Source organism: Crocuta crocuta, unplaced genomic scaffold (genome assembly GCF_008692635.1).
Source record: "Crocuta crocuta isolate KB4526 unplaced genomic scaffold, BGI_CrCroc_1.0 scaffold119, whole genome shotgun sequence".
Lineage (NCBI taxonomy): Eukaryota > Metazoa > Chordata > Mammalia > Carnivora > Hyaenidae > Crocuta > Crocuta crocuta.
The window spans coordinates 2,917,254-2,942,743 of record NW_027551562.1 but is presented as its reverse complement, the minus strand read 5'-3'; the positions used below and the strand labels follow the sequence as shown (position 1 = coordinate 2,942,743).

At 51.0% G+C, this 25,490-nt stretch overlaps 1 protein-coding gene across 1 annotated transcript in view; it reads right to left on the bottom strand.

Annotated features, from left to right (window-relative positions):
- The window catches only part of TG (thyroglobulin), a 251,055-nt gene that overhangs the window by 143,114 nt on the left and 82,451 nt on the right, over window positions 1-25,490 (bottom strand). The window contains exons 30-37 of the mRNA XM_077750014.1: window positions 21,578-21,643; window positions 19,672-19,752; window positions 14,462-14,599; window positions 13,377-13,553; window positions 11,730-11,841; window positions 9,627-9,706; window positions 8,789-8,932; window positions 1,875-1,937 (exon numbers count right to left, since the gene is read on the bottom strand). Of these exons, the coding sequence (XP_077606140.1) occupies window positions 1,875-1,937; window positions 8,789-8,932; window positions 9,627-9,706; window positions 11,730-11,841; window positions 13,377-13,553; window positions 14,462-14,599; window positions 19,672-19,752; window positions 21,578-21,643 (861 nt within the window). The remainder of the gene's footprint in view (window positions 1-1,874; window positions 1,938-8,788; window positions 8,933-9,626; window positions 9,707-11,729; window positions 11,842-13,376; window positions 13,554-14,461; window positions 14,600-19,671; window positions 19,753-21,577; window positions 21,644-25,490) is intronic.

The window sequence follows — 25,490 nt, the reverse complement described above, 5'->3', positions numbered from 1 at the left end:
TTTCCGAAAAGATTATATTATCGCCTTTAATTAAATGCAGCTCACGTCCCTTCTTACCCTCCTACAAAATGAAGTAAAGGAATTTAAAAAGTCTAAACCCACAAAGATAACAAGGAGGGGCAAACAGCAGATAAGAGATTGCAACACATTTTTCAGGGAGGGAAAGAAGGGGGAGGTGTGGTGATGGACACAGCACAGAGGAGCTAACGCTCCAGGTCCCTGCAGAGCGGGGTATGGACCTGATCTAGCTGTTCCACGGGCATCCCAAGAAGCCCAAGAAGGGTGGGGTACCATGGAAGGCAGGGTGGAACACGGGACTAAAAACAAGAGGGTCCGCTGCCCACACACAGTGATGGGTAACGGTAACAGGAGACTGCCCTTGCTGCCTGGGGCTCCCCAGTGAACCATACGCACGTGGACGGAACAAATAATACTCTTGTATTTGACCTCCAGTCTTGACATGACTAGAGGTTGAGGACAAAGAAGGAAAATCGAAAAGGATGATAAAGGAGAATCTCAACTCCTCGCCTATCAAGACCAGAAGGAACTCCACAGTTACTTCCAAAATCGAGAAATCGAAGAATAGCAGGATTCGTGTGTTATTAAGAAATGTTGAGGCCAGGATGAGAAAAAAACAGCTACAAGAGTTAAGTGCGGAAGCCTCCGGAAGCAGAAATGGCAGGCAGTAGAGGTGAGACAAGGAGCCGGTTGGGTTTTTTTAAACCACAAATCTCTGGAGACGACGTGATTATTTCAATTGTTTGTACGTCATCTTGATGAGACTCAATATCAACTTGGACCAAAGTCTGGTTGGGATACACGTCCCCTGCTTGGTCGTGGCTGTGTTACCCACTCCTAAGCACCCCGTCCACCATTCATGACATTCATGACATGACAATGGCAAATGCTATGTCACAGCACTTTAGAAAGCTGTCACCAGGTCATACACCCAAAGTCCTAGACATAAAGTCTCCAACAGACACAGATAGAATGCTGTGTAGAACGTGCAAGTTAGCTCTTCCAACGAGGTGGAAGAAACTCACGACATGGGTTGAGGCCATTTATAATTTTAGCCACAGCCTTGGCTAAATGATTCCTTCCTACACAAGCTCTATATTCTGTCTCTTCAGCCAGGACTGTAATGACAGATGTCTGGAGCTCCTCAGACATCATGTCACAGGACAGGAATTAATGTCGCTTGGGCCCTTCGAGTCATTTCCTAACTAAGAGAAGGCAGAATAGGGTCTTGCATCCAGGCCCACGCTCGCCTGCCTCACTCCCAGCTCACCCTTCTCCAGAAACCACTCTGCCCACTTCTCTGCATTTCCTGCTGCCTCGTGACCAGACAGGGCACATGGGGGGGAACATGCAGGAGGGGGGGCAGCCTCAGTCTGGGCCATGCTCCTGGGCTTGGTGCCCCGCCTCAGATGTCACTGTGTGACACCCAGTGCACTGAGGGCTGTGAGCCCCCACTTCCCTGCTCTAGTAAACAGCTGGTGTTTTCCCTGTTTGCCCACAGTGCCACTATTCTTGACACTGGCCTCGGACTGTGCAGGTCTAGCCATTCCTGGACAGGGTGAGAACAATCCTCAGAACGAGAAGTGCAGGAACTAGACTAAACCCTCCTCTGCTTCCAACTGATTGCACTATTTGGCCAAGGCGTTTATTTGCTGGGAGCCAGTTCCCCCATCTGTGAAATGGGCACGGGGCCAGCGGGGCCCCACCGGGGCATGTGTGCAGTCTCCAGGAGCTCGAATCAATGAGGGTGAGAGGCCCAGGCGAGCTATCAACCACTGGGCAAAACTAAGAGAAAGAGGAGAAGGAAAAGTGAGGTGGACCTCTCCTGACAGAGGCTGAAACGACAACGCGCTTACCTTTCTCCGGGAGGGAAGGCAGAAGCACCGAGGGGCAAAATCCGGGAGCATCGTTCTGAGCAACTGAAAAAAAACAAGAGGCAGCCTTTTAGGTCCTCTCTACAGAGGCTCAGGGTGGTGATGGCAACATCGGACCTCGGCTCCCGGAGACACCCTGAATAGGTCAGGATGGGGCCATGGTGACAATCACATCGCAGCGGCTTAAAGCCACCACCACCCAGGGTGCTCTCTCCCTCGCACTATGTGTCCACAGTAGGTGGGCTGGGGCTTGGCTCCGTGTCTTCCCCCCGGGGGCCCGGGTCCACCACGTCCCTGTGCCCCCTGCCTCGCCAACACTGCGGCAGGGAAAGAGCGTGCAGCAGCCTTCACTCTTGCTCTATGGCTTCTGGCCACGAGGGACACACCTCTCGTTTGCACACGGGTCACTGACCAAAGCCAGCAACGAGGCTGGGGGATGAGCAGGTGGGGTCCCGCCGTGTTCCAGGGACGGGGGGGGGATGGCATGTGTGCTTACAGCCATCGCTTCCTGACTCCGTTCACTTGGACGAGGCACTTGACCCCGTGCTTCCACGTGTGCGTGATGCAATAATACCACCCACCTTGGGAATTACCGTGAGGGTGATAGGAGGGAATGTCGTGCCAGGCCCGGGGTAAGGTAAGCGGCAGGTGCCCATGACTGGCGGTATGCAGGGTGGACAGAGCACAGACTATGCATAGACAGACCTGGACCCAAACCTCCCCGTGCCACTTCGTAGCGGCGTAGTGTGGAAGGATGAGTCATCTGACCTTTTCTAGACCCACTTTCGGCATTGAGGGAATGAGGATGTTGTAAAAGTTAAATGAGAAACCAGGCATACCCAGCAGAGGGTCCATAGGTGCTCCCTATCTTCTTCCCCTTCCCTTACTGAACAGATCTGAACAGAGCACCGTTATTTTCTCCCAGGGGCCCAAACCAGCTGCCAAACCAGCTGCAGGGCCCAGGTCAGCAGTCAAGGGCAGGGCTCTGGGGTCAGCTGCCCAGGGCGAGATTGGCTTGGCCTCTTCCCTCTGTGCGCCCTCCAGAAGTGATCTCACCTCCCCGTCCTGTCTGTAGGAAAGGGCTTACAATAATACCACCCTCAGGCTTGTGAGCTGTAGAGGAGCTGGTACCTGTAAAGCTTTGGGCATACAGCAGGCAGGCCCTCAATAAATGCTGGCCGCTGGCTGGCTCTTAACATTGCCCTTCTATGGTGACATGCTGTCTGCTGTCCCAGTCTCCCTCCATAAAAAGCATGGATTAGAGTCACACTCTAGTCTGGTCCCAAAAGTGCTGCCCCTCCCCTGTCTTCTTCACTTTGGTCAGGTGACCCATAACCCAGCCTCTCTTGGTTCTAGAACCTTCAGTTGTATTATGTCTTTTTTTTTTTTTTTTTTAATGTTTTTGCATGGTCCACCTTCCTGGAAATACCTGCTCCCTCCCAGTCACTCTAAGGCCCTGGTGCCCAGGCTGGGTAACAACACCAAGCCAGCCCCACGCTCCACGGTGTCTGATTCAGCAGGTCTGGGGGGCGGCCTGAAAGCTGGCCTTTCTAACAAGTTCCCAAGTGACAGTGATGCTGCTCATCCGGGGACACACTCTGAGGACCACAGAGCTACGGTATTGGTCATCTACCGTTCTGTGAGCTCCTCCAGCGAGGCTCAGAATTACCAACCACGGCCACGCTCCACTACACCCAACGTGGCTTGTTTGTTTAACTATCTGTCTTTCCTGGAAGAGAGCAGTTCTCAGAGCAAACGTCCTGCAAGTTAATGCAGGCTTTGGAGAACAATTAGACCATCTGTATCAAGGGCACTCAAATGCTCTCACTCTTGGACCCAGTAATTCTGCTTCTGGAAATGTATCTTGAAATGCAAAGCAAGCTCAGCTTGCAAAGGGAACATTTATGCTATCATATTGTAGTGAATTGTACTGTGTTGTGTTGTGAAGAATGCATATGGTACACATACAGTGTATGTTTATTTCATGGTACTGACTAATCACTGGAAACTATGGAAAAATCAGACACCATGAGAACCATTAGACAAGGACAGCACATTCCCAGGGATCACCCCATACAGCTCATCTCGGTGAGCACCACCAGGGAGCACCAGCATTCAGCACCATCAATCAAGCTCATCTCAGGGAGCACCACCAGGGAGCACCTCTCAGGGAGCACCCCCAGGGAGCACCACCATTCAGCACCACCATTCAAGCTCATCTCAGGGAGCACCACCAGGGAGCATCACCATACAGCTCCTCTCAGCGAGCACCACCAGGGAACACCGCCATGCAGCTCCGCCATGCAGCTCTGCCATGCAGCTCATCTCAGGGAGCACCACCATGCAGCTCATCTCCACAGACAAGAGATTGCATGCCTCTACTGCTGTTGCTCAATGTACCTGCTCTCACCCCTCGGCAGTATTTCTTAATAGGGTTTTGCCTTTTGGGTAGGACAGAGAGACAGCAAGATGGTGGCCATGGTGGGGACATTTACACCACGGCTGGTGGCAACCGCCACTAATCAGGGCTTCCTCTCCCCCTCGCCAGCTGTAAACTATTGGCCAGCACTGCACAGAGTGGGGCTCACAATAGGCCCTATCTCATCGGGGGTGCCTGGGGACCAAAGGAAATGTTGCTGCAAAATGCTAGCCTGGTGCCTCCATGGAGCCCACCCGGTGCCGAGTGCTTGGCAGGAGCTGTGGGCGGGATGCAAATTAGGATGGAGCGTGGACCATTCGGTACCCCTACCTCCATGTGGTAGTTTCGGCACGTGAATTGCAGAGAGGCATAATTAGAAGGCTTTTCATTTCCTACCCGGCTCATGTTCCCTTATCTAGAATTGCTACAAGGTCCAAGTGCATCTCCTTAGCAGGAACCGTGTAGCTTCGATGGTTTTTTTTAGAAGCCACATTTGACTTAATAAAGAAACCAGGGACGCTGCCCCACTTGCTGGCCATGCTCAGCTGTGGAGAGAATGGGCAGCCTTCGTTCTCTCCAAAGAGCAAAGGGAAGGCCTGCCCTTTCCAGAAAACCCTGGGCTCTGGGGCCCTGCTGGACCACAGAGTAGCACCCGTTCCTCCCACCCTGGATGCTAAGCGCGCTTGCTCCCTGGGCCCTACTGCTGGGGCAGGGCCACAAAGGGCCTCTTTTGCATTCACGCTTGCTCAGCCCAAGCCTCCATTCTGCACTGACCCAAGGAACTTTCTGCTCGCTGTGGACAGCAGAGTCCCCATGGGCTCTCTGCGGCCCCCTGTTGGTGCTCCCAGACAGGTCTGTGCCCCTCTCTCCTGGATTCCAGAAGGCTAAGCTCTGGCCTTTGTTCTGTGGACAGCCTGGCACCACCCAGGTCATGCCATGATTGCTCCATTGCCCGTGTGTGCAGGTCTCTGAAGCTCTGAGGGCTGTGAGGGCAGGACCCTGGCCCACCCCACCTCCGTAGCCCACTGCCTGTCCCCACACAGTGGTCACTGCTCCCATCAGCCCTCTCTCCTTTATCTACACCCAGATTTTCCCTGGAGACGCTTTTGCATAAGCCCTCGTAGAACAGAATTCTCTTCCCCTTTCGTGCTCCAGAAGCACCCCCGCCCCCCCACCGTGCATCCCTCCAATGGGAACTTCAGCCACATCTCCGACTAGCTCTGTGATTGAGGAGACAGTAACTATCTCTTCATGGGGGGAATAGGAGTAGAGCCATTGTCACAGGGGGTTCATAAATTAATACCGGGGGAAAAGCGCTCGAGGGTGATGTCTGACATACAGGAAGTGCTTAGGAAATGTTTGTTTCTCTCACATCTGCCCCCTCAGCTCAGCTGAACCTTCTGCAGGCAGGACCTTCTACCTCCCATGTTTGCTCGGTGTTTGACATGTATCGGGAACTCAGTGAGTATCACTTCCTTTCCCCTTCCTCGGGGGCGGTTCTTCAGAAACGGGACCTGTGTTATGCTTCTCGTCTCTGACTCTCAGCCTGGAGTCTAATCCGGGGCCTGCGGTCCACACTCACTACAAATGTCAACACACACTAAACGGCCACTCCATGGCTCTGAGGCAAGGGCAAAGTCCATTATGGAAATCCTTTGCAAGAATTCGTCCATAAAAACTTAGGCTTCGTGGCCAGAACTGATGGAAAGGAGGAGATCAGGGTCCTTTCCACCCTTCAAGGCTCAGGCAGGCAAATGACAGGGTCAGGGTCCAGACGCAGGTCTTTCTGACCGACGGAATCATTATGTTATCCCAGGGGTCTGAATAAGACATGATTCCTGTGTGGCCTTGGGCGAGTGACTTCACCTCTCTGAACCTCCCTTTCCTTACCTAACAGCGGTTGTGAAGATTAGATGATAATGCTTATAAATGCTTCATCCAGTCAGGCAAACAGAAAGAGCCCAAGGAATACAGGCTGGATTAGTAACACCAGAAGCCCTGGGCACGGTCAATGCTCAGTCAGTGTCCTTTGAAAGACAGCACTGCTCTGAATTTTTAATTCCCTGGCCAGTAGTTTCTGGACAGAACTCTGAGTCCCCAGCCTGAACCCACAAAATATATATCGGAAAAAGCGAGTCACCTGTGCCGTCAGATAAAAAGAAACAGAACAGACAGGATGAACTGGGATAATGACCTTGGGTTCTTTTCTTCGCCAAGTCCTGCCATGATGTTGTAACGCTCTGGTCCGATTCCCATGATATTTCTGAACAAATGACTTATTTCTTAAGCTTCTTTTTACCCAACTCTTCCCTGAGCTAGATTGGAAATGACATTGTTCAGTCTTCTGTGGGGTGAGGAGATGGGAGGAGGGATGGGAGGGGAGACGGGCAGGGAGGCTCTGAAGACTAAGAGTTTCATTTTGAAGACCCCAAAACATGCAGGGCCGGTGCCGGGTCTCCTTCGGGCCATAGTACTAAGCAGGCATTCACTTCTCCCCTGTCCCAGTGAGTTAGTTAAAGCCTATATGGAACATTCTTCTCTAAATAGAAACCCAGGGAGGCGATTTCATCCCACAACCCCGATATTTTTCCTAAAATAAATCAGGACGTTACAATAAAATTAAAAGCATGACCCTAACCCCGAGTGAATCCAGACCAAGGATCAGTCACAGGATGTTCAAGGTAGACTTCAGCAGGGAAGATTCCATCCAGCCTGCTAATCATTAACTCCAAATAAATCTTCCCTGAAGCCAAGGGATGCCACAGGGATTAGTAGGCTCCTGGACAAGGGCCGAGGGCCAGATTCCCCCACCGAGCCCCATCCCAGCCCCCTCGAGTTGGAAATGGGCTCTGGCGCCACAGACCAAACCACTGACCAGTCTGGTTTGTTAGCTTATTAGTTATATTATTTTTTTTTCAATGTGTTAGTCAATTGCTTATTAGTTAATTAAGTTAGGGGAAAACTGGTTAGAGTGTCTGGACACTGTCACAGCCAGTCGATCATGGGATAGAGAAGCTCTGCCAGCAACCTGGAAACAGAGAAGAGTGACGTGTAGGGTCACCAGCTCTGGCCTTACAACCTCACTCTGGTTGTGTGGTTTATATTGACTGGCTTCAACTTTCAATGCCGCCCTCTCTTCATCTCAACACGGAGGGAAGATCGCCTATCCCATAGGGCATCATGGGTATTAAATTCCATGCCCCGTAGAAACCCCAGCGGGTGCAGGGACACAGCACAGGTGCCGACATACAGCAGACATGTGAGAAACATCAGTTTTCTGCTCCCTTCCTCCTTGGGGACACAGTGTTGTGTTGGGTGAAGAATGTAGAGGTCAACGTTATGGATCTCTAAGATTCCTCCAAACTAGACATTCCATGAGTCCCCTTTCCAGGGCAAGTGGCCTGGCAGGGCCAGCATCAGTCCTATATAGGCTTTGAAACGAACGAGGAAGCCATAGGATTGGAGGTAATGAACCTCATTTCAGCCTCTCCATTGGACAGCCACTCAGAGAGGGTTTGTAATCTTTTTGTACCCAGGACATCTTTCTGGACTTGCTTCTGGGACACAGGGTGAATGGGTCCAGTATCTAGGAAGTTCTCCACTGTTCCTCAAGCAGACCCACACCTAGAAACACCTGGAAGGCAGGAGCTGATTGGACCAGAGTGAGTCTCAATCACTTTTTTACCAACAGAGAAACGGAGGAAAGGGAAGACTTTCCCAAACACAAACCTATAGTAGATGGCAGACATGGGAAGACACTCATCTCTCTTTTGAGTACAGATCTTCTCCATCACACCATGCAGACCATTCATTCATTCATTCATTCATTTGGCAATTTCAAATTGAGCTCCTCAACCAGCACATACGTATGAAGTGCCCACACTGGGGCAATGCTGCCTTGACCCTGAAATCCTAACTCCATGTCCACTGTCAAATACATACCGGTGTCCCCCTCTCCGTCCCCAAGACTTGTCTCCATTGTCCCGACTAATTGACAAGTTTCGAAAAATAAAGGAACTTGGCAGAGTGCACGTCTGTTTCTCTCCCCTGCCCAGTAACGGCACCTTAACTATACTTTGAGGACCCTCCTCTCACCCACCATGTATTTCGAGGACAGTCACTCAGGCAGCCCCACCCTCCCTCTTGCACGGGAGGGCCGGGAGCCCAAGCTGGGCCAAACTCTCTCCCTTGAATTTAAAGCTTGACTCTAACAACCAAAGTCTGATGATAGAGACTGTCCCTTCATTCCTGCTAAATACACCCAGGTCGCCGAGACCCAGTGAGTCTTCTTCCCCTTGAGTCTACCGACAACAGATAAATTGCTCTCCTGCTGAAGTTAAATAGCATCAATTTCTGTCATGCGTCCCCAACGAATCCCGGCTAATCTACCTCCCAGCCCAAGGACATCATCTTCATACGTGGTTGGCAGGCAGTCAACTGAAGACCCCCACGTAGCCGTGGGGGACAGGTTACTCACCAGGTTTCTGGTACCATCCAAAGGGATAGGTGCGGACCTCAGTGTCAGGGGAGCCGCAGTCCAAGATGCGCCAGCTTCCTCCATGCTCCTCACTGCACGACTGACGTCCCAGGCTGTTCAGAGTCAAGCATGTCACTTTTCCTCCTGGAGCAAAACAGTAACCAGGATGAGGAAGCCGATGATGACGGAAGATGCTCACCGGATGAGCAAAATGCTGCAAACCCATTCTCCAGAAGGCACTGGGGGTGCTTTACTGGGTTCCAGCCATGACCTTGGCCACCGCTGCAAAACCTGGTACTGCAGTGAACTTGTCTAAGAGCAGGGGGGGAGGGGGATGGAGGGGGCAGATCCTGAAGGGGCACCGCCCACCACGAACGCAGGGCCATGCCAGGTCTCTGTTTGCATCACATCACTTGACCCTCACACCACCCCATGAGGCGGGGAGCACTGGTAACCCCATTTGCACATGAGGGGGACCGAGTCGCTCTGGGATTAAGTGGTTTTCCTTGAACATCACTAGCAAGCGACTAAATCCAGCTTTAAATTCAGGTCATATGGGTGGATCCGGGGTTCATCCCACCAAGCCGCCCGAGCTGCGTCTGGAGAGACGAGGTGGGAGCCTGGAAGGGGGCCGTTTCAGCAGCCTGGCCCGTGTCAAGGTGCCCGGGCAGTGGGCCAGGAGCCACGCCCGGCTATTCCGTTTAATAGCCACCACCCCTCCCCAAGCCCCTACTTCCCATCCGTGAACCAGGATCACGCCTCCCCACCCACCACGTGAACGAGTGCTCCAGGCCGCGAAGCGCTGTGCGTGGGCAGGCGGGCTTGGTACCACTCTTACCTTGTAGCTGGGACACATTTAGAAAGCCAAAACCAGTGCAGCACGGGTCCACATCGCACAGCCGTTCACACTCGAAGAAGCTGGCGTGAGAAGAGAAGAGCAGGCACAGGGATTCTGTGAGTGGCCCCGGACCTACTGAATTACACTCATTCTTACTTGCAGGGGTTCCTTTCCTCAGGACTCCTTAAAGTGGGGGTGTTTTGGCCAGGATGCATGAGTGGATTCCTAGACTTGCAGTTCCTCCAGAAAACAAAATTCTACTCTTTCTCAGGAACATAGTCTTGGCATCTTTCATCCATTGGCTCATTCCTTCATCGAGCATTTACTTTGTGCCTGTTACGCCCCACTCTAAGCTAAGCTCACCAGCATCCTGAATGTGCCCCTACAGTCCTCTCAAGTAAGAAGAAAGTCCAGCTTTGGGCTCTGGGAAAAGGAAGAGGTGGTAGGAAAGGCGTCTTCAGAAATAGGAGACTCCACGGGCTTCCGGTCAGAGTGACCCAGCGAGGTGTCCATAGGCAAAGACCTGCACATTCCCCCTGACCCAGCTTCCCTTCCTATCTGCTCCGATCACGCTCTGGTTTGCTGAGTCAGCATATCCAGGCCCCAATCTCAGGACCTACTCGCTGAATAACTCAGTGTGGCTGCTAGACCCCCACCCTCAGCTTCTTGGACCGGTCCTAGAGAAATGCGGTGGCCCCCAGCCAGCGCTCCTGGGCTCAACTCTGCTTCCCCTCCCCCTGACTGCATGCCCCAGTTCTGATCACTCGTCTTTAATGAGCTCGCTCAACCCCTCAGCTCCTTCTCGGTGGGGGCAAACTGCCTCGTTCTTGCCATTTTCCTTCTCTGTCTTAGGAGCCCCTGAATTCAACTCACATCTTTGCCCATGCACAAACCCTCCATGTCTTGGACGATTTTTCCAGTGCTGACTGCATCTCCACCCTGATGCCTGTGGACCACTTATCCCACGGCTCCGTCTCCCAGAGTCCTGCCCACCTGCCTGCCCACCATTTTGTTTTCTTCTCTTGGAAGCCCAGGGCTGAGCTCCAGCCTAGATGATGTGCTTTCCATCGGAACACATTCTCTGAGTCCCCGGCACTGGGGTCCTGCCTATCTCTGGTCCCAACTCTCCCTCTCCAGCCCTGCCCCAGCATCACAGGCAGAGCCCTGATAGATCTCAAAACAGCCTACCCTGTACCACCTTTTTCAGTCCATTTTTCAAAAGCAGATACTTTTTTTATTTTTGAGAGAGTGCGGGAGGGAGGGGCAGAGAGAGGGGGACAGAGGATCCGAAGTGGGCTCTGTGCTGATAGCAGAGAGTCCAAGGAGAGGCTTGAACTCACAAACTGTGGGATTGTGATCTGAGTTGAAGTTGGACGCCTAACCGACTGAGCCACCCAGGCGCCCCTTCAAAGGCAGATCACGACCACCGGCAAATGACGCGGTTTCATAAATCAACAACACTTCACAGACCAAGTTCATACACTGATGACTCTCGAATTCTAAAGCAGAATCACCAGGAGGAGAATTTTACTTAAAATTCAGATTCTTGAGCCCCCTCCCAGGAAATGCTGATTCCGTCCCCAGAATGTGGTTTGCAAAAAGTCCTCTTGCTGACTCTGCAGGGTGGGATCCACCGACTGGGCCGAGAGAAATATCACCTTCACGTAAAACAACTAAATAACGGCTAACTAACACAACATATAATAACATACTTTTAAAAATAATATATCAAACAAATTAAAAGTCCTTATACGCTTGCGATCTTGTTAAAAGTTCTACTTTTGCTCCAGATTCTGCACACAGCACAGCGAGAAATGCTGACCCAGTTTATTACCACGCTCGATAATGTTTGTTAATTGATGGGACACAGGTCAGTGTTTCCCTTTTGTGTCAGCTGCCTGGACGTGCCGGGCTCAATTGTGTGTTTAGTATCAGTAACTTAGCCACGGTTTTCGATATGGTCGCCTCCTCATTACCTTTCCACCCTTCACATTGGGTTTTATGGTTTCTTATGCGTTTGCCTTTAGTTGATATTAAGTCACCTTCTTTATGGAAGTAGTAAAGTCTTAATAATAAATATTTGAGAGGACAGAAGTTGCTTACCCATTGGAAATGGATTTTTCAGACATGGGCACTTTGTTTCGAATGGAAATCCCCGTCAGTTTTTGGAATGGCAGGCGAGTATAAAAGTTCTTCACTTTATCCTTCAGCATAACTACACGGTGGAAGAAAGAAAGTATATATTATTTAAGGATAGATTTGTTGTGTCTATGAATTATGAGGATGATGGTTTACACACAAGATCGAGAGCTTCCGATTAAAGATGGCGTATGAAACTCACATGCTTACTCTCTGTTCTTATCACAAATCTCACTAAAATGATAGTAAGGGGATTCTTATAAAGGCTCACACACACAAGAATAGAGAGAATAGGATGGGGCGCCTGGGTGGCTCAGTCGGTTAAGCGTCTGACTTCAGCTCAGGTCGTGATCTCACGGTTTGCGAGTTCGAGACCCGCGTTGGGCTCTGTGCTGACAGCTGGGAGCCTGGAGCCTGCTCCGGATTCTGTGTCTCCCTCTTTCTCTGTCCCCCACCCCTGCCTGTACTCTGTCTCCATCTCTCTCTCAAAAATAAACATTAAAAAAAAAAAACTTAAAAAAAAGAATAGGAGAAAGGATAGAGCAACAAAATTCTGGAAGCTAGAGAGCACAGAGAGAAATAGGTGGTTGACTTCATAGAGCTGTGAGAGCTGAATCCCCTACTTTTCTGTGGGAAGAACAAGCAACTCTATACACCTTCTGGAATCCCCAGAAGTTTAAGTGTTGAAATCACTGGGATGAAGGTGGACTAAACCAGGCTGGAAATCCCTAGAAGAAGCAATGAGGACTCCAGATGACTTCCCCCCTTCTACACAGGAGACAAGTGCCCTCTCCCCACTGGAGAAGAAGATAGAAGGTTTCTTCTCCGGAGAAAACAAAAAAGAGAGGATCTCTGGGATGCACCAGGTGGAATTCATGGTGAGAATCCCACCCTGAAACTAGGGGATTCTTTCAAATCCACCCACATGGTGAAGGCTGAGACTCTCATCTTCCAACCTTATTTGTCATCCAAACCAATAGCGGCCAGGCTCATGGCCCCAGGCCAGGTATTGCAAGATTCCTCTATGGGAAGGACCTAAAAATAAAGACCTGAGGGATTCCCCCAAAGGGCAACCCAACTAGATTATCCTCCAGAGAAACCTAAAGTCGGCAAGCTCTTGCCCCATACGTTGAGCTTCCCAATCAGCTCCTGGGCCCCTCTCTTACATTTGAGCGTAAAACCAAGGGTCACCACAGATCTGAGAAAGAACTCCAGCACTGACAGGACAGTGAACAAAGCATGCTAATATTCCAGAAGAAATGGAGATGGCACAGGAGGGAAAACACTCAAAATAAAGTCTCATGAATGTCCTCAGAGAGAAAAATCAACTTCCATCTTGTGAGAGCCACTGTTGGAGTCTTCTGTAATATACAGCTAAATGGATTTGAACTGATAGGAGTATGAACGGTGGCTTTCTCTAAGGAGTACAACTGCAGACGAGGTTTTTCTCTATAGTCAACTTGATGCATTTCTAAATGGTGCCGCTTTGTTACAAGGAGCTGAGTAACCTCCATTTTACAAAGAAGAATACATTAATGTAGATATTTCTCAAACCACGGGGCCAGCAGCCCACTGGAAATGCAGTTTGTGCAAATCCCGCCAGGGACTCACCTCTCTTCCGGTACAGGGTCTTTGGCCGGTGGGGCAGGATCACTCTGCAGCCCTTGGGACTGGACTCAATGACATCGTCACACACCTGGGCTTCTGGGTAGAGGGTGCAGGTGAAGTGCAAGGGTGCACTGTCTGTTATCTCTGCCAGCTGACAGAAAGAGGGCTCCTGGACACAGCCTGCAGGCAAGAGAGCAGTGAGTATGAGGCCTTGGGAGGCCTGTGGGCAAGTAACCTCCACCTCTAACCAAGTAATGCTTGGGAGAGGTTATTCCTAGGAGGAGAGAGACCCAGGACAGTTGAGAATATCCAGTCTGGAAAGCCCAATAAAAATACTAGAGTTCTGTCAGCTGGGGAGATGAATGGGCCCCAAACACAGAGTCCATGTGGATCTGAATAAAAGAAGAATCTAAGAAGGTGCAGAGTGAGCTGTGTTTCTCAGAAATACAGGAGAAGAGAAAGCAAATTCCATTGGCTCTTGACCCAGGACCATCTCAGAGGCAGTTGGGATCTTTAGACCAGAGGCGACAGGACTATAAAACCTTTGTGAACTCTGTGAATGACCTCTCCTGTTCCACTCCCATGTCAGACTCTCTCACTGGTCTCCATGAGCTCGCTCACAGGGCTGGGTCATAGTTTATTCATCTTCTTTTGTTTTCTCATCTTCAAGGTCAAATGCAAGGCTTAGAACACAACACATGCTAAACATAGCACATGTCTGCTGGGTAAAGGATGGGTGGATGGATACATAGATGGATGGATGCATGGATGCATGGATGGATGGATGGATGGGTAATGGCTGGTTGGATGAATGGATGGATGAATAGACGGGTGGTTGGGTAGATGGTAGGTGGGTGAATGGATGGATGATAGGTCCTGGGACTAGAGATCATCTGTACTATAGGCTTCTTGAATACATGGATTATGTCCTGTCTTTCTTTCGTATCATCCATAGTACTAACACTGAAGTGATTCCTGAGTTGTGCCATTGAGTTTCATCATATCTATTTCTCAAGAGCTATTTAACTAGGTCTGTGTTGCCTGACCAGAGGGTCCAGAAGAGGAAGGATGGGTCTAAGGATACTTACGAGACAGGCACCACAGGTTTGCCTGCTGCGATGAAAACAGGTGTTTGAAAAGCCAGTGCTGCTGGTTGGGCAGCGTTAGGCTTCCATTGACAATGACCTGGCTCAGGTCCACAGGGAAGAAAAGTTCCGTTGTCAAATCTGAAAAGGAAGGAGAGAGTCAGCTTCCTTTCCTTTATCTCCACAATGAGTCTCTCTCTCTCTTCCCCTCCCCTCCTCTCTCCCTCTGTCTCTCTGTCTCTGTCTCTGCCTCTGACACACACACGCACACACACACACACACACACACACACACACTTGTTTTAGTCTGTGCGAAGCCAGAACAGGTCTGGAGAAAATAGGGCTGGGAGTCTAGCCAGGCAGGAAGGGTTTTGAAGCCTCCAGAAAGTCCTAAAAATTATAGAGTTGCAAAATCTTAGACTCCTAGTTTGGAAGAAACCTTGGGAGCCATCTGGTTCAACTTTTCACCCAAGGCAGGATGTTTCCCCACGGTATTTCTGGCCAATGTCCCTGCAGCCCCACGTGACAGGTCCGTGCTGACCACGGCGGCCCACTCCACCATCAGGGACTTGTGGAGTCCAATCTGTCGCTTTGAACCACTGACGCTCCTGTCTTCTGAAGCCATGCAGAAGTCCTATCTCTACCCAGATGGCAGCCTACATCTGTGAAGACGGATCTGCTCAGCCACCACCCCCCGAAAGCTCAGCGTTGCTACTATCCTTCAGTCTTTCCCTGCACCCTCACATGCTGTGATCGCCGGCTTCAGGCTCCTTGCGGGTGCCTTACCGCCCCTGCGGACAGAAGTGCAGCTTCCTTCTTGGTCCAGGCCCCACCTGTATTTTAAGCTTAACCTCCAGTTGCCTCAACTCATACTCCAGAAACACTGTCACATTGTTTGCTGCCCCAGGACTGTTGACTGTGCTCAGCCCTCTTCCTCACCCACCTCATCCTGTGCTTCAAGGACCAATGCTGTTCCCTCCTGCCTTGATGACCTGTAGCTTTCTAAAGAGGCTCCCCAGTGCTGAGGGGCCCAAAGTGCCCTTCACCAGAGCTCTGACTTCGCGGAGGGGCTTACCTGGGGGCATGAAGCTGTTCATGGAGATGAGTTGGGGCCCATTTACAATGTCCCTTAACTCAGGGCTCTGGCATTATATGGACCCCCATTTGCCTTGGACTTGAGCATCCTCCCGGACGAGGCTCACGAAGACTGAACTTTTTCACCAACAAAAACCACCAAACGAGGTAACAATGTTATTCACATCCACTGAGGCCAGAAGTTCAGCCCTGGCAGAGCTGCCAGAGACCATGTCGCCCTCCCCTGGGCCTCCCCACCCTTCTGGGTTCTTAAACTTCATATTATTGTACAATGGACCAAAAAAGAAAGCTCTTTTAACAAAATGGGGTGCAGGCTGGCTCATTCAGTTAAGCATCTGACTTTGGCTCAGGTCATGATCTCACAGTTTGTGGGTTGAAGTCTCCCCCATTGGGTTCTGTGCTGACAGCTCAGAGCCTAGAGCCTGCTTCAGATTCTATGTCTCCCTCTCTCTGTCCCTCCTTCGCTTGCACACTATCTCTCTGTCTCTCTCAAAAATGAATAAACACTTTAAAAAAAAAACTCTCTTATTATACAGTGGACAGTTTGCATGCCTGTCTCCCTGCCTGGCACAAGGTAGGAAAGCACGAGTCACTCGTTAAGACAGCAGAGTAAGAAAAAAAAAAGAAGAAGAAGAAGAACGCAAGAAGACTAAAGGCAAACTTGAAGTTCCTTCTATCACTTTGCCCTCGGAGCCTTTGCACAGGCTGGAAATGCCTGGCGGATCCTTCCAGGCTCCTCTGAGGAGCCTTTCTGACTCCTTCAGCCCACATAGCATCTTCCTTCCCTGGCATCCTCACTGTACCTGACACCTGTCCCCTTACAGCCTTTGCCGCGGTGTCCTGCCATGGCCGGCGTGGGGGAATCCTCACTAGCCTGCGAATGTCCCAGGGCACAGCCTCTGTGCTCAGAAAAATGTGTGGCGGATGGCAGAATGAATACGTAGCCCCCTCAATTTGTACTGGGTTTCCACGCCCCTTTCGGGAGAATTCCTCGCCTTCTGGTTTGCGCGCCCCCTGCAGGCAGGGAGGCTGGTACAGGCCTTGCCGGACAGGAGGTGGTTCTTGCTGGCTTCCCTCTGTGTGTGTCTCAAACACGGAGACTAACTGAAGTAACCTGGAGCAGGAGGGGACAATTCCTCCCTAGGCTTTGATCGAGAGGCCATTCTTGGGGACGCCGAGGAACAGCGGCCACAGAAACGGCCCTGGCCCCACCACAGAGGAGCAGATCAAAGGGGCTTCTCCTGCAAGGGAGTGATCTTCCCAAGCCCAGGAATGCAATCAGTCAGAAAGGGAAAGCCGATCTGAGCTGGGTCTATTCAGCCTGGATCCTTCCAAGGTCATGGGCGGGGGGCCCAGCTCCCTTTCTGGTGGCAGGAGGTGGGGACAGGGTGTGTGTCGGGGGGGGGTCCTTCCTGTGGGAGCCACGTGATAGTTTTAGACATGTGGCCTGACACGGTGTCTAACGATGGGTTTTACAGAATGCCCAGCATTTCCCCAAGGTCCTTTACCTGTTCATTGCCCTGATGACCCCCCGGCACCGCTAAGGTTGGGGAATCAACAGGAGTGCCCGGGGCTGGGCAGGGACCGGGGCAAACAGCAGAGCCATGTCCCTGATGGCAGGAGCAGCTCAACTCCGCTCAGAGGATGGTCGCCAGGCAGAAATTTGAAGCCAGTTTTGCCAGAGCTTTTTCCTCTGTTTTTCTTTAAAGAAGCTTGAAATCGGAATTTTTGTATAAAATCTCCCAGTTAAAAAATCCTGGCTCAGTTCAGAAAAAAAAAAAATTCTCTCTGCAAATCAAACCAAACCCTATCTGCTCAATTAGCCAGGAGGCCCCCAGGACTCAGCCCTGGAGCCCACACTGTCTGGGCCAAGGAGCAGCCAGTGTTCTAGAAGAATCCAGACTTTGGAGGCAGCTGAGCACCAGCCTGAATCCTGGCACTCCTGCTGCTTGCTTCGGGCCAGACTGGCTTTGAACAGGGGGGTCCCGAGGCATTGGGGTCTCCCCTTCCTTTGAAGTGGGGAGTGAAGTGAAGTGAAGTGAAGTGGGAACAATGATACGGGTCAGCAGACTCGTCCTAACCTTTGCAAGATGATGCATAGAAAACACCAAGTGCAAGGCCTGCCCTCAGGAGGCTCAGAAGGAGGGTTCGCTCTCTTCTGCCTCCCTACCTGGTGAGTTTTGAACTCACCCTTGCTTCAGCGGGAAAACCATGGCTGGCAACAGATAAACTTGAACGCCAGCTCTGAACGGCAGAATGAATTTGCCAATACACTTGCACAAAGATCAGAAAGGTGAAGGTCCAGGCCTTGGTGCAGAAGACATGAGGCCCAATGCTTGCTTACGAGAACCACGGAGGGGCAGCCTCTGGCGCAGGCGCAGACCCGCCCACTCCCCCACACCCTGCTGGCAAAGTTAAAGCTTCCTCTGGAAAACCTCTGAAGGTCCAGAAGCACCACTGCTAAGAGCACTGGACAGGGAAAGCTATGCTGACCTTAGTTTCCATCCCGAACCAGGATCTGCTGCCTGATGGGCAGTTACAGGGACAGAGAGGACTGGGGACAGGACTTTGAAGATGGCTTGCTACGAGCCAGGCTAGGGGCTGAGTCACGTCATCTCCAACGCCACTGCTAGCACATAATAACAGCCACCAATTCTCCAAGCACCTGCTCTGGGCCACTGCAAGTTCAGCATTACCTACTCCATTTCCACACTAGCCCTGCCTCACGGGCACTGCTGTCTCTCTCATTTATCGAGGGAGAAACTGAGGCTCAGGGGAGGTGACTGAGGGCTGCAGAGGTAGACAGAGGCAGAGCTGGGGTTTGAACCCTGCTCTCCTGGGCTGAGAACCTGCAATCTAAACCAGGGCACAACCCTCAGTTCCTACAACCCTTACGAACGTGGAATGAACTCATAATTGCCCAACTTTTATGGCATGAGCCCCCTTGCTGGTGGTTTCTGCACGTTATCTCATTGGATCCGGACAAAAGCCCTGGGTAGAGAAAGAGCCTATGATTTTGGTGGCCTCTGTCAGGTACGAGGCAATGTGCCAGGTGCTTTACCTGCCATGTCATCAATAGTGGGATTAGCGGAAAGCAAGGTAGTTCTCCACATGTTGAATGAAGGCTCTTAGCGAGTGACTAAAGTACCCCTGGCCGTGCAGTTAGCAGTAAGTGGCTAAACAAAACAAAACAAAAACAAAATGGCCCAAGCCCTATCTATCTGCTTTGCAATGTGGTGTCCCCGTCCACTGGCCGTGCTCCATTGTGCCGGTAGACTGACCTGCCTCTCCTTTCCCTTCCCCCATCTACCCTTCCCTGCCTTTCCTTTCTCTTCCTCCTCCTTCCTCTTCCTCTTCCTCTCCTTCTTCTTCCTGGCTCCCACCCTGAGTTTGCGCCCCACCTAAGAAACAACAGTCTCAGACACCAGGGACAGTGTCTCAGACAGCATATACCTTCTGTCCCGGGTACTGTACAGATTTATATCATCCACTGCATAAAACAACCCTTTCTCAAAAGGCTCTCTAGAAATCTCACTCAACAATTCCAGAATATGCACATTTTGCCTACACTCGCTGACCACCGTCAGATGAAAAGTCGCCCTTTAATACAGTTCGCTGGCTTTGCGACGACGGCTGTTCAATTTTCCAGTAGCAGTGTTGATTTTGCAATGATCTCACTTCGCTTTCTGTGCCAACGGCCCCTCTGAGGAGCTGTCCGTATTTGTGAAATGAATAGCTGGGGTTAAGAGCTTAGTGGGCAGGGGCGCCTGGGTGGCTTAGTCAGTTAAGTGTCCGACTTTCACTTAGGTCATGATCTCGTGGTTCGTGGGTTCGGGCCCCGCATCGGGCTCTGTGCTGACTGCCAGCTCAGAGCCTGGAGCCTGTTTCAGAGTCTGTGTCTCCCTCTCTCTCTGACCCTCCCCTGCTCACACTCTCTCTCTCTCTCTCTCCTAGAAATAAATAAAACATTAAAAAAAAAAAAAAGCTTAGTGGGCAGTCAGTCCAAGGTTACGTAACAGGGTGATGCTAAGAAGTCCATCCACTGATTAGAGCTGTGCCATCACCATCTTGCCTCCAGCCGGACACCCAAGTACATAAAAAGGTTTCAGAGTTGGTACCTGGTTCTGTTGGAGCCGCTGGCCTTACTTCCGTGTCTTTTCTGCATCCCATAGACTCAGACCGAGACCCCAGGTCAGAATCTAGGAGTGAAAAGAAAGGACCACTGTTACGTTGGGCGGTGGAAAAAGGGATCAGCAAAACGGCATTGCGGGAAATCCTCACGGCCCACAGCCCGCTGCCTAAGACAGGATCTGGAACAAATCCAGGGGCAGAGGACTCTACTCTTTGGCCTTTTAGGTTACATCCGCCAACCTCTCAATAACAAAACCATGATTGCCCTTGATTCTGAAATGATCAACAGTAGCAAAGCTAACGAAAAGTGTTCATAAACGTTGGCCTTTCCCACACCTCATGAAGGCAAGGAGGAAGCTTCCCATTTTACTCTAGAAAAAATGGAATTGTGTACAGATGAGAGGACTTCTCCCGGAAAATGCAGGTGGAACGTAGATGAACTCGAATTTGAAAAAAATAAATAAAATCTCCAAGCTGGGAATCTGTCTTCCATGAAAGCAGTTGAGCCCGTGAGGAGGACAGAGTATTAGACAAGCGGGGGTGCTTGTGCTCAGTGCTGCCAGTGTCCCAGGGAGCAGCCATCCCTCCATTCTTCGCCAGCTAGCAGCTTTTTATCAGGAAATTTGGATGACTAGGAAGCACTGAACTTGGAGCCAGAGTCTGGGTCCCACCCCCAGGAACCCCCTCTATGCTTTGTTTTTCTCGTCTGCAAATGAATAAAATGTCGCCGCCTTCTACAGCCACCTTACAGGGACGACTAACGAGAAGTATATCATCTCATTAAATCACTTGGAAATGGGAATACGGTGGACACCCTCCTTTTCTTTTTCTCCGCTCCCTCCTTTCCTTCCTCTTCCTCATTCTCATCTGCCCTTCCCCCATCCTCACCACCACGAGCCCGAGCTAGCGGCTGGGATGCACGAGGCACTGCTCCGATCACTCTGCCTGCCTCACCTTGGAGGTGCTCCCATGGCTCTGGGTCACCAGTGCTCTCACCGCCGCGTTGTCCGCGAGGAGCCAGGGCTCGGAGGGGATAACTTTTGTGCCCCAGGTCACAAGGTGGTGAGTCACGGAACCAGAAGTCCTACCTGGCGACTCCACACTCTGTGCTCTTTCCCACGATCTCAGTTCACGGGCACAAAACTGTCCTGTCTCTAAGGGGACCTGACATGGGTGGGGAGGGATCCCGGGAAGAGGAGGGAAGTGACGCAGGGGCCAGATCTGTCCTCACTCTCCCACCAGCCCCATGGCCTTGGCTGCTAAGGGTCCACTGCTCAGGCTGCCTCCCGAGGCTGGGGCCCCTACAGCGAAGGTCTCTCAGCCTGTATTTTTCAGGCTCCTCCGTGATGCCTTGCACCATCCCGTGTCCCGGGCTCTGAGGAGGCCCTGGGTTGGTGTTCAGGAAACTTGAAGGAAGGCGAACAAAGCAGACAGGAGACACCAAATGTGCACCCACACCCACAGCAGCGCTACCTCTAAGCAGGGGTGAAGGCACCAGCACATGTCCTGTCTCCTCACCCTGACCTCAGGGGGAGAGGCCCCTGTGGCCGGGTCCCCTAGAGAAATGTCTCCCTAGTCTGCAGGGGCCTCCGAGCTCCCAGCCTGTAACAAGGGCCGCTTGCGGTCCGTGAACTTGATCTCGCAGGAAGCCGTGTTTCCTTCCCCCCGGCCCTTCTGGGGTTTCCACACTTTCCATTTCTCTTTCTAAGGTTTGGTGTCTTATCTGATGAGAGTTGAGCCCTTCTGTGCCACTCAGAGCCCTCACTTGGAATGCACATCTCTACAGCTGCCTCTCTGGGGAGCAGAGGGCCCCGTGAACGAGGGGTGGGGCCAGTGTCGTGTAACAGTGTCCCGCTCACCCCGCACCCCACCCCCACACCTCCCACAGCTCACCTTTCCAGAGATAAACCTGCTGGAAGCTGGTAACGGCATCCCGAGTTCTTTCCAGGGCAGCCGGAACTGCGAAGGGAGATGTTTATTTCCAAGAGCTTCAATGAGCTTGTTCTCACGGCGGGTGCGGGGGGTGGGGACCCGGCACGGCCACACTGACCCACCTCTCCCACACGGACCCCTCTGGGCCTGAGAACTCTATTTCCCACCCAGGTGCGCCCTCAAAACGAGAGCCTGGTGAAGCTGTCTTCCAGATCTCTGGTACAAAGCCAGAGCTGGTCAGCCCCCAGGGGTCTGGCTCGGGGCACCAAAGAGGCCGTCGTGGGGAGAGGCCATGAGACCGTGACACAGAATATCGCCGAAGGAACCGGGGATGGGCCGAAAGAGAACCAAGGCCTCAGAGACTCTGGTGCTGCATCCCTGTCCTTGTCACCTCAGTTCTCTGCGATTCTTGCCTCACGGGATGAGGCTCCTCAGCATTTGATACGCACACTATGATTGGTAGCTGCCGTTATTTAATTCGTTACTAATATTATTCGGTTTTCTTTTCTGCCAAACGACGCTCTTCCAGCAGCACCCTTGGGTGAGAATGGTCTTGCCACGCCACTGCTTAATGGTCAGGGTGGTCACTCTTGCCTCTGCTTAGCTCCAAGATCCTGCCACCTCCCCCCCCCTCCCCGTGGTGTGAGAGGCTAAAATAGGGGCTCAGAAACAGATTCTAGGGGCAGACAACCCCCCCCCTACATGGCAGGGACCACACGGCTCACAATCTGAGTGATCAAGAAGTGATCACATTTTGTTCATTATTAAGAACCACCTATTATTATAGCCAATTATTATTAAGCCTCATTGCCATTTACCCAACACTATGATGATCACTTTCCAGATACTGTTTCATGTAAACCTCGTAGATAGGCATTTTTGCCCCTAATTTCCAGGTGAAGGTCAAAATCCAGAGAAGTCAATGCCAGAATTCAAATACCACTTTCATGGCTCCAACCCCAGAATTTTAATCACCTCACCAAAGAGAGGATAACCTATTTTAGAATTCTGTCCCTCCAAAATGGCAAATATCTCTAAAGGTTCTTGTGTTTAGAGAGGTGTTTAAGGAGGTTTAAAGAAGCTCAATTAAACAGTACTAGTTGGAAAATTCAGCCATTAAAGTTATGAGCCCCTCCCCCGCAAGAATGACCATGCCCTATGCCATGGGGGTGAACAAAAAATATTGAGCTGTACTTCCACTTGGTGTTGCTGCTAAACTGGGAATAAATAATGATTCTAGAACATCTCACACTACCCAATATTGGGATTCCGTGTTTCCTTAGAAGACCTACTCATAATTCTCTCAAAGTATGCTTCAGAGGGTGGATGTCCCTTAAAAGTTTGGGGAAGTTAAAACCTATCTCAGTAAAATAGAAATTTGGATCTCTGAAAATCTGAAGCTCATTCTGCACACTGCAGAGGAGCCCACCTTTCACTCCTCCAACACTAACACAGAGCAGGGGTCATCCTCTTAATCTGTTCTGCTTCCGCCATCTTTCCTGATCACATATGCTTATGATGAAGGTCAGACTCAGGCACTTTGTCCCAAGAGAAATCAGAGGATTTTTTCTTAAAATCTTTTTACATTCAAATATATTTGGCATACTAACTCTTCAAAAGGATAGAGAGAGGAAGGAAGGGAAGGAGGGAGGGAGGGAAGGAGGGAAGGGAAAGGAAGAAAGGAAAGGAAAGGAAAGGAAAGGAAAGGAAAGGAAAGGAAAGGAAAGGAAAGGAAAGGAAAGGAAAGGAAAGGAAAGGAGAGAGAGAGAGAGAGAGAGAGAGAGAGAAAGAAAGAAAGAAAGAAAGAAAGAAGGAGAGAGAGATGGAGAGAGAGAAGAAGGGAGGAAGGAAGGAAGATGTAGATACAGGTATATGTTTTTGGCAACATACATGTAAATAACAGATAAAGTAAGTAAAATTTTCAAAATAGTTTAGGCCATCCACTGGGATTCTTACTTATCCTGTAAAGGTAGGAGACACATCTTATCTCTAGGGTGCTTTCTTGTTCTCAAATCTAAGACTAAAACCAAGGGCCACTTTACGAAGTACTTTGCCACGGGTACTACTGAGCATTTAGATCGTGGACCCTCAACAAGTATGAGCTCACATCCCCACCCCTGCTCCTTCCCAGAGCAACAACCCCTCAGGAATTTCTTCACCACTCAGCAGTCCCCATTTCTGACTTGGGTGACTCGGTGAGACTCTCACAAAATCCAGAATATTCTGATGTTGCGTGCTGGGTGTGCCCTGTTCTCCTGGAGTGGCAAGGACAATCACAGGGGCCCTTCGTCACCCAGAGAAGAACAGGTGCTCTGCACAGGTGCACACAGATCTCACATTGTATTTTGGGGCCAGAATGCACCGAACTGCGGTGGGTATGGGACCTTCAGAATCACTTTTTGTCCATCTCGAGGCAATAGAGCCCTGTGCCTTCTAGCCTGGAAACCATGGTGAGTCTTAACCTCATCCTAGAATTTCACACATTCCAACACAACTCAATCCAGTGGCATTCAGGTAAATTCAGCAGCTGAACTCTGAGCACCTTCGCAGATCCTGAAAACCACCTGACCATCAGCTACAGATTGACACGTAGGTGTCTGTGCAGAAAGTGATGATGCCTTGGTGGTTTTAACTACTGATACAATTACCCGGTCTCCACAGGTGTGACAGGGGACACGGGGGAGAAAGTAATGGCATCACCCTCTGTCTGTCCCGTCTCCTACCCCACGTCCACATCCACACTCACCTCCTCCCACTTTCCAGATCAGTTAATGGCGCCCACTCCTTCCTGCTCACCCTCTAGGACCCTCCCCTCCTCTCCTCCTCTCCTGCATCAATCTCCACATCCAACAAGCCTATTGCCTAAACTAGTCTCAGATCCGTCCCTGCCAAGGGACCCACCATCCTTTAACACAGTTTTAACACATCTTTTAACACGATTAGATTTTCACTGGTCCCCTGGACTCCTTCCCATTCCTCCCCCACCCCCACCACCAGCCACACAGCACCAGCGTATCCTTCCCGAAAGGGAATCCTACCTCCCGTCTGGCAAGAGCTAACACACATTTCAGAACCTACTTCCCTGTGATCTGGTTCTTGACAGTGCGAGCGGCCGCGTGGCTTCTCCAAGGTGCCCGTTTTCCCAGTTACACCTGACACGTGCTTTCAGGCTCCTGTGTCACCATGTGTGTTTCTCCTCTCTGCTTAGAACTCCCACCCCCTGCTACCTGCTTAACCTCCATTCATCCTTTAAGAAAAAGGATCTGCATATCTGCATCACCTCTTTCTAGAAGGTAGGCAGGGTTATGTACCCTTCCTCTGGATTTCCGCAGCACTCAGCAAGCACCTATGTCTTTAATCTCACACTTGACTGTAATTGCCCTTGAATCTAGAGCTTCCCCAAGTTGGGAGCTGGGCCTTATTTGTCTTTATATCTCTCATACCGAGCAAATCCCTGCTATAGAACTGGCGATCAGGACGTTAACGAAGGCAAAGAGGAATGAAGGAAGGAAGGAAGGAAGGAAACGAAGCAGTCAGAGCCCGCCAAGCAAACACAGGGCAGCATCTCCCCAGGCACACGAAGGCTGGCCACCAAATCAGCTTTCCTAATACAGACTTCCAACCCTTCCCTCCACTCCCCAAACTTCCCCAGCTCAGTATTGTTCATTGTGAAGAGGAACAGAGAACAGAAGCAAACATTGTTCCTCCTCTCTCCTGCTAAACAACAATCTAATGTTAAAAAAAATTTAAGTTTATTTATTTTAAGAGAGAGAGAGAGAGTGGGGCAGAGAGAGAGGGACAGAGAGACAATCCCAAGCAGGCTCTGCACTGTCGGCACGGAGCCTGACATGGGGCTCCATCCCACAAACCATGA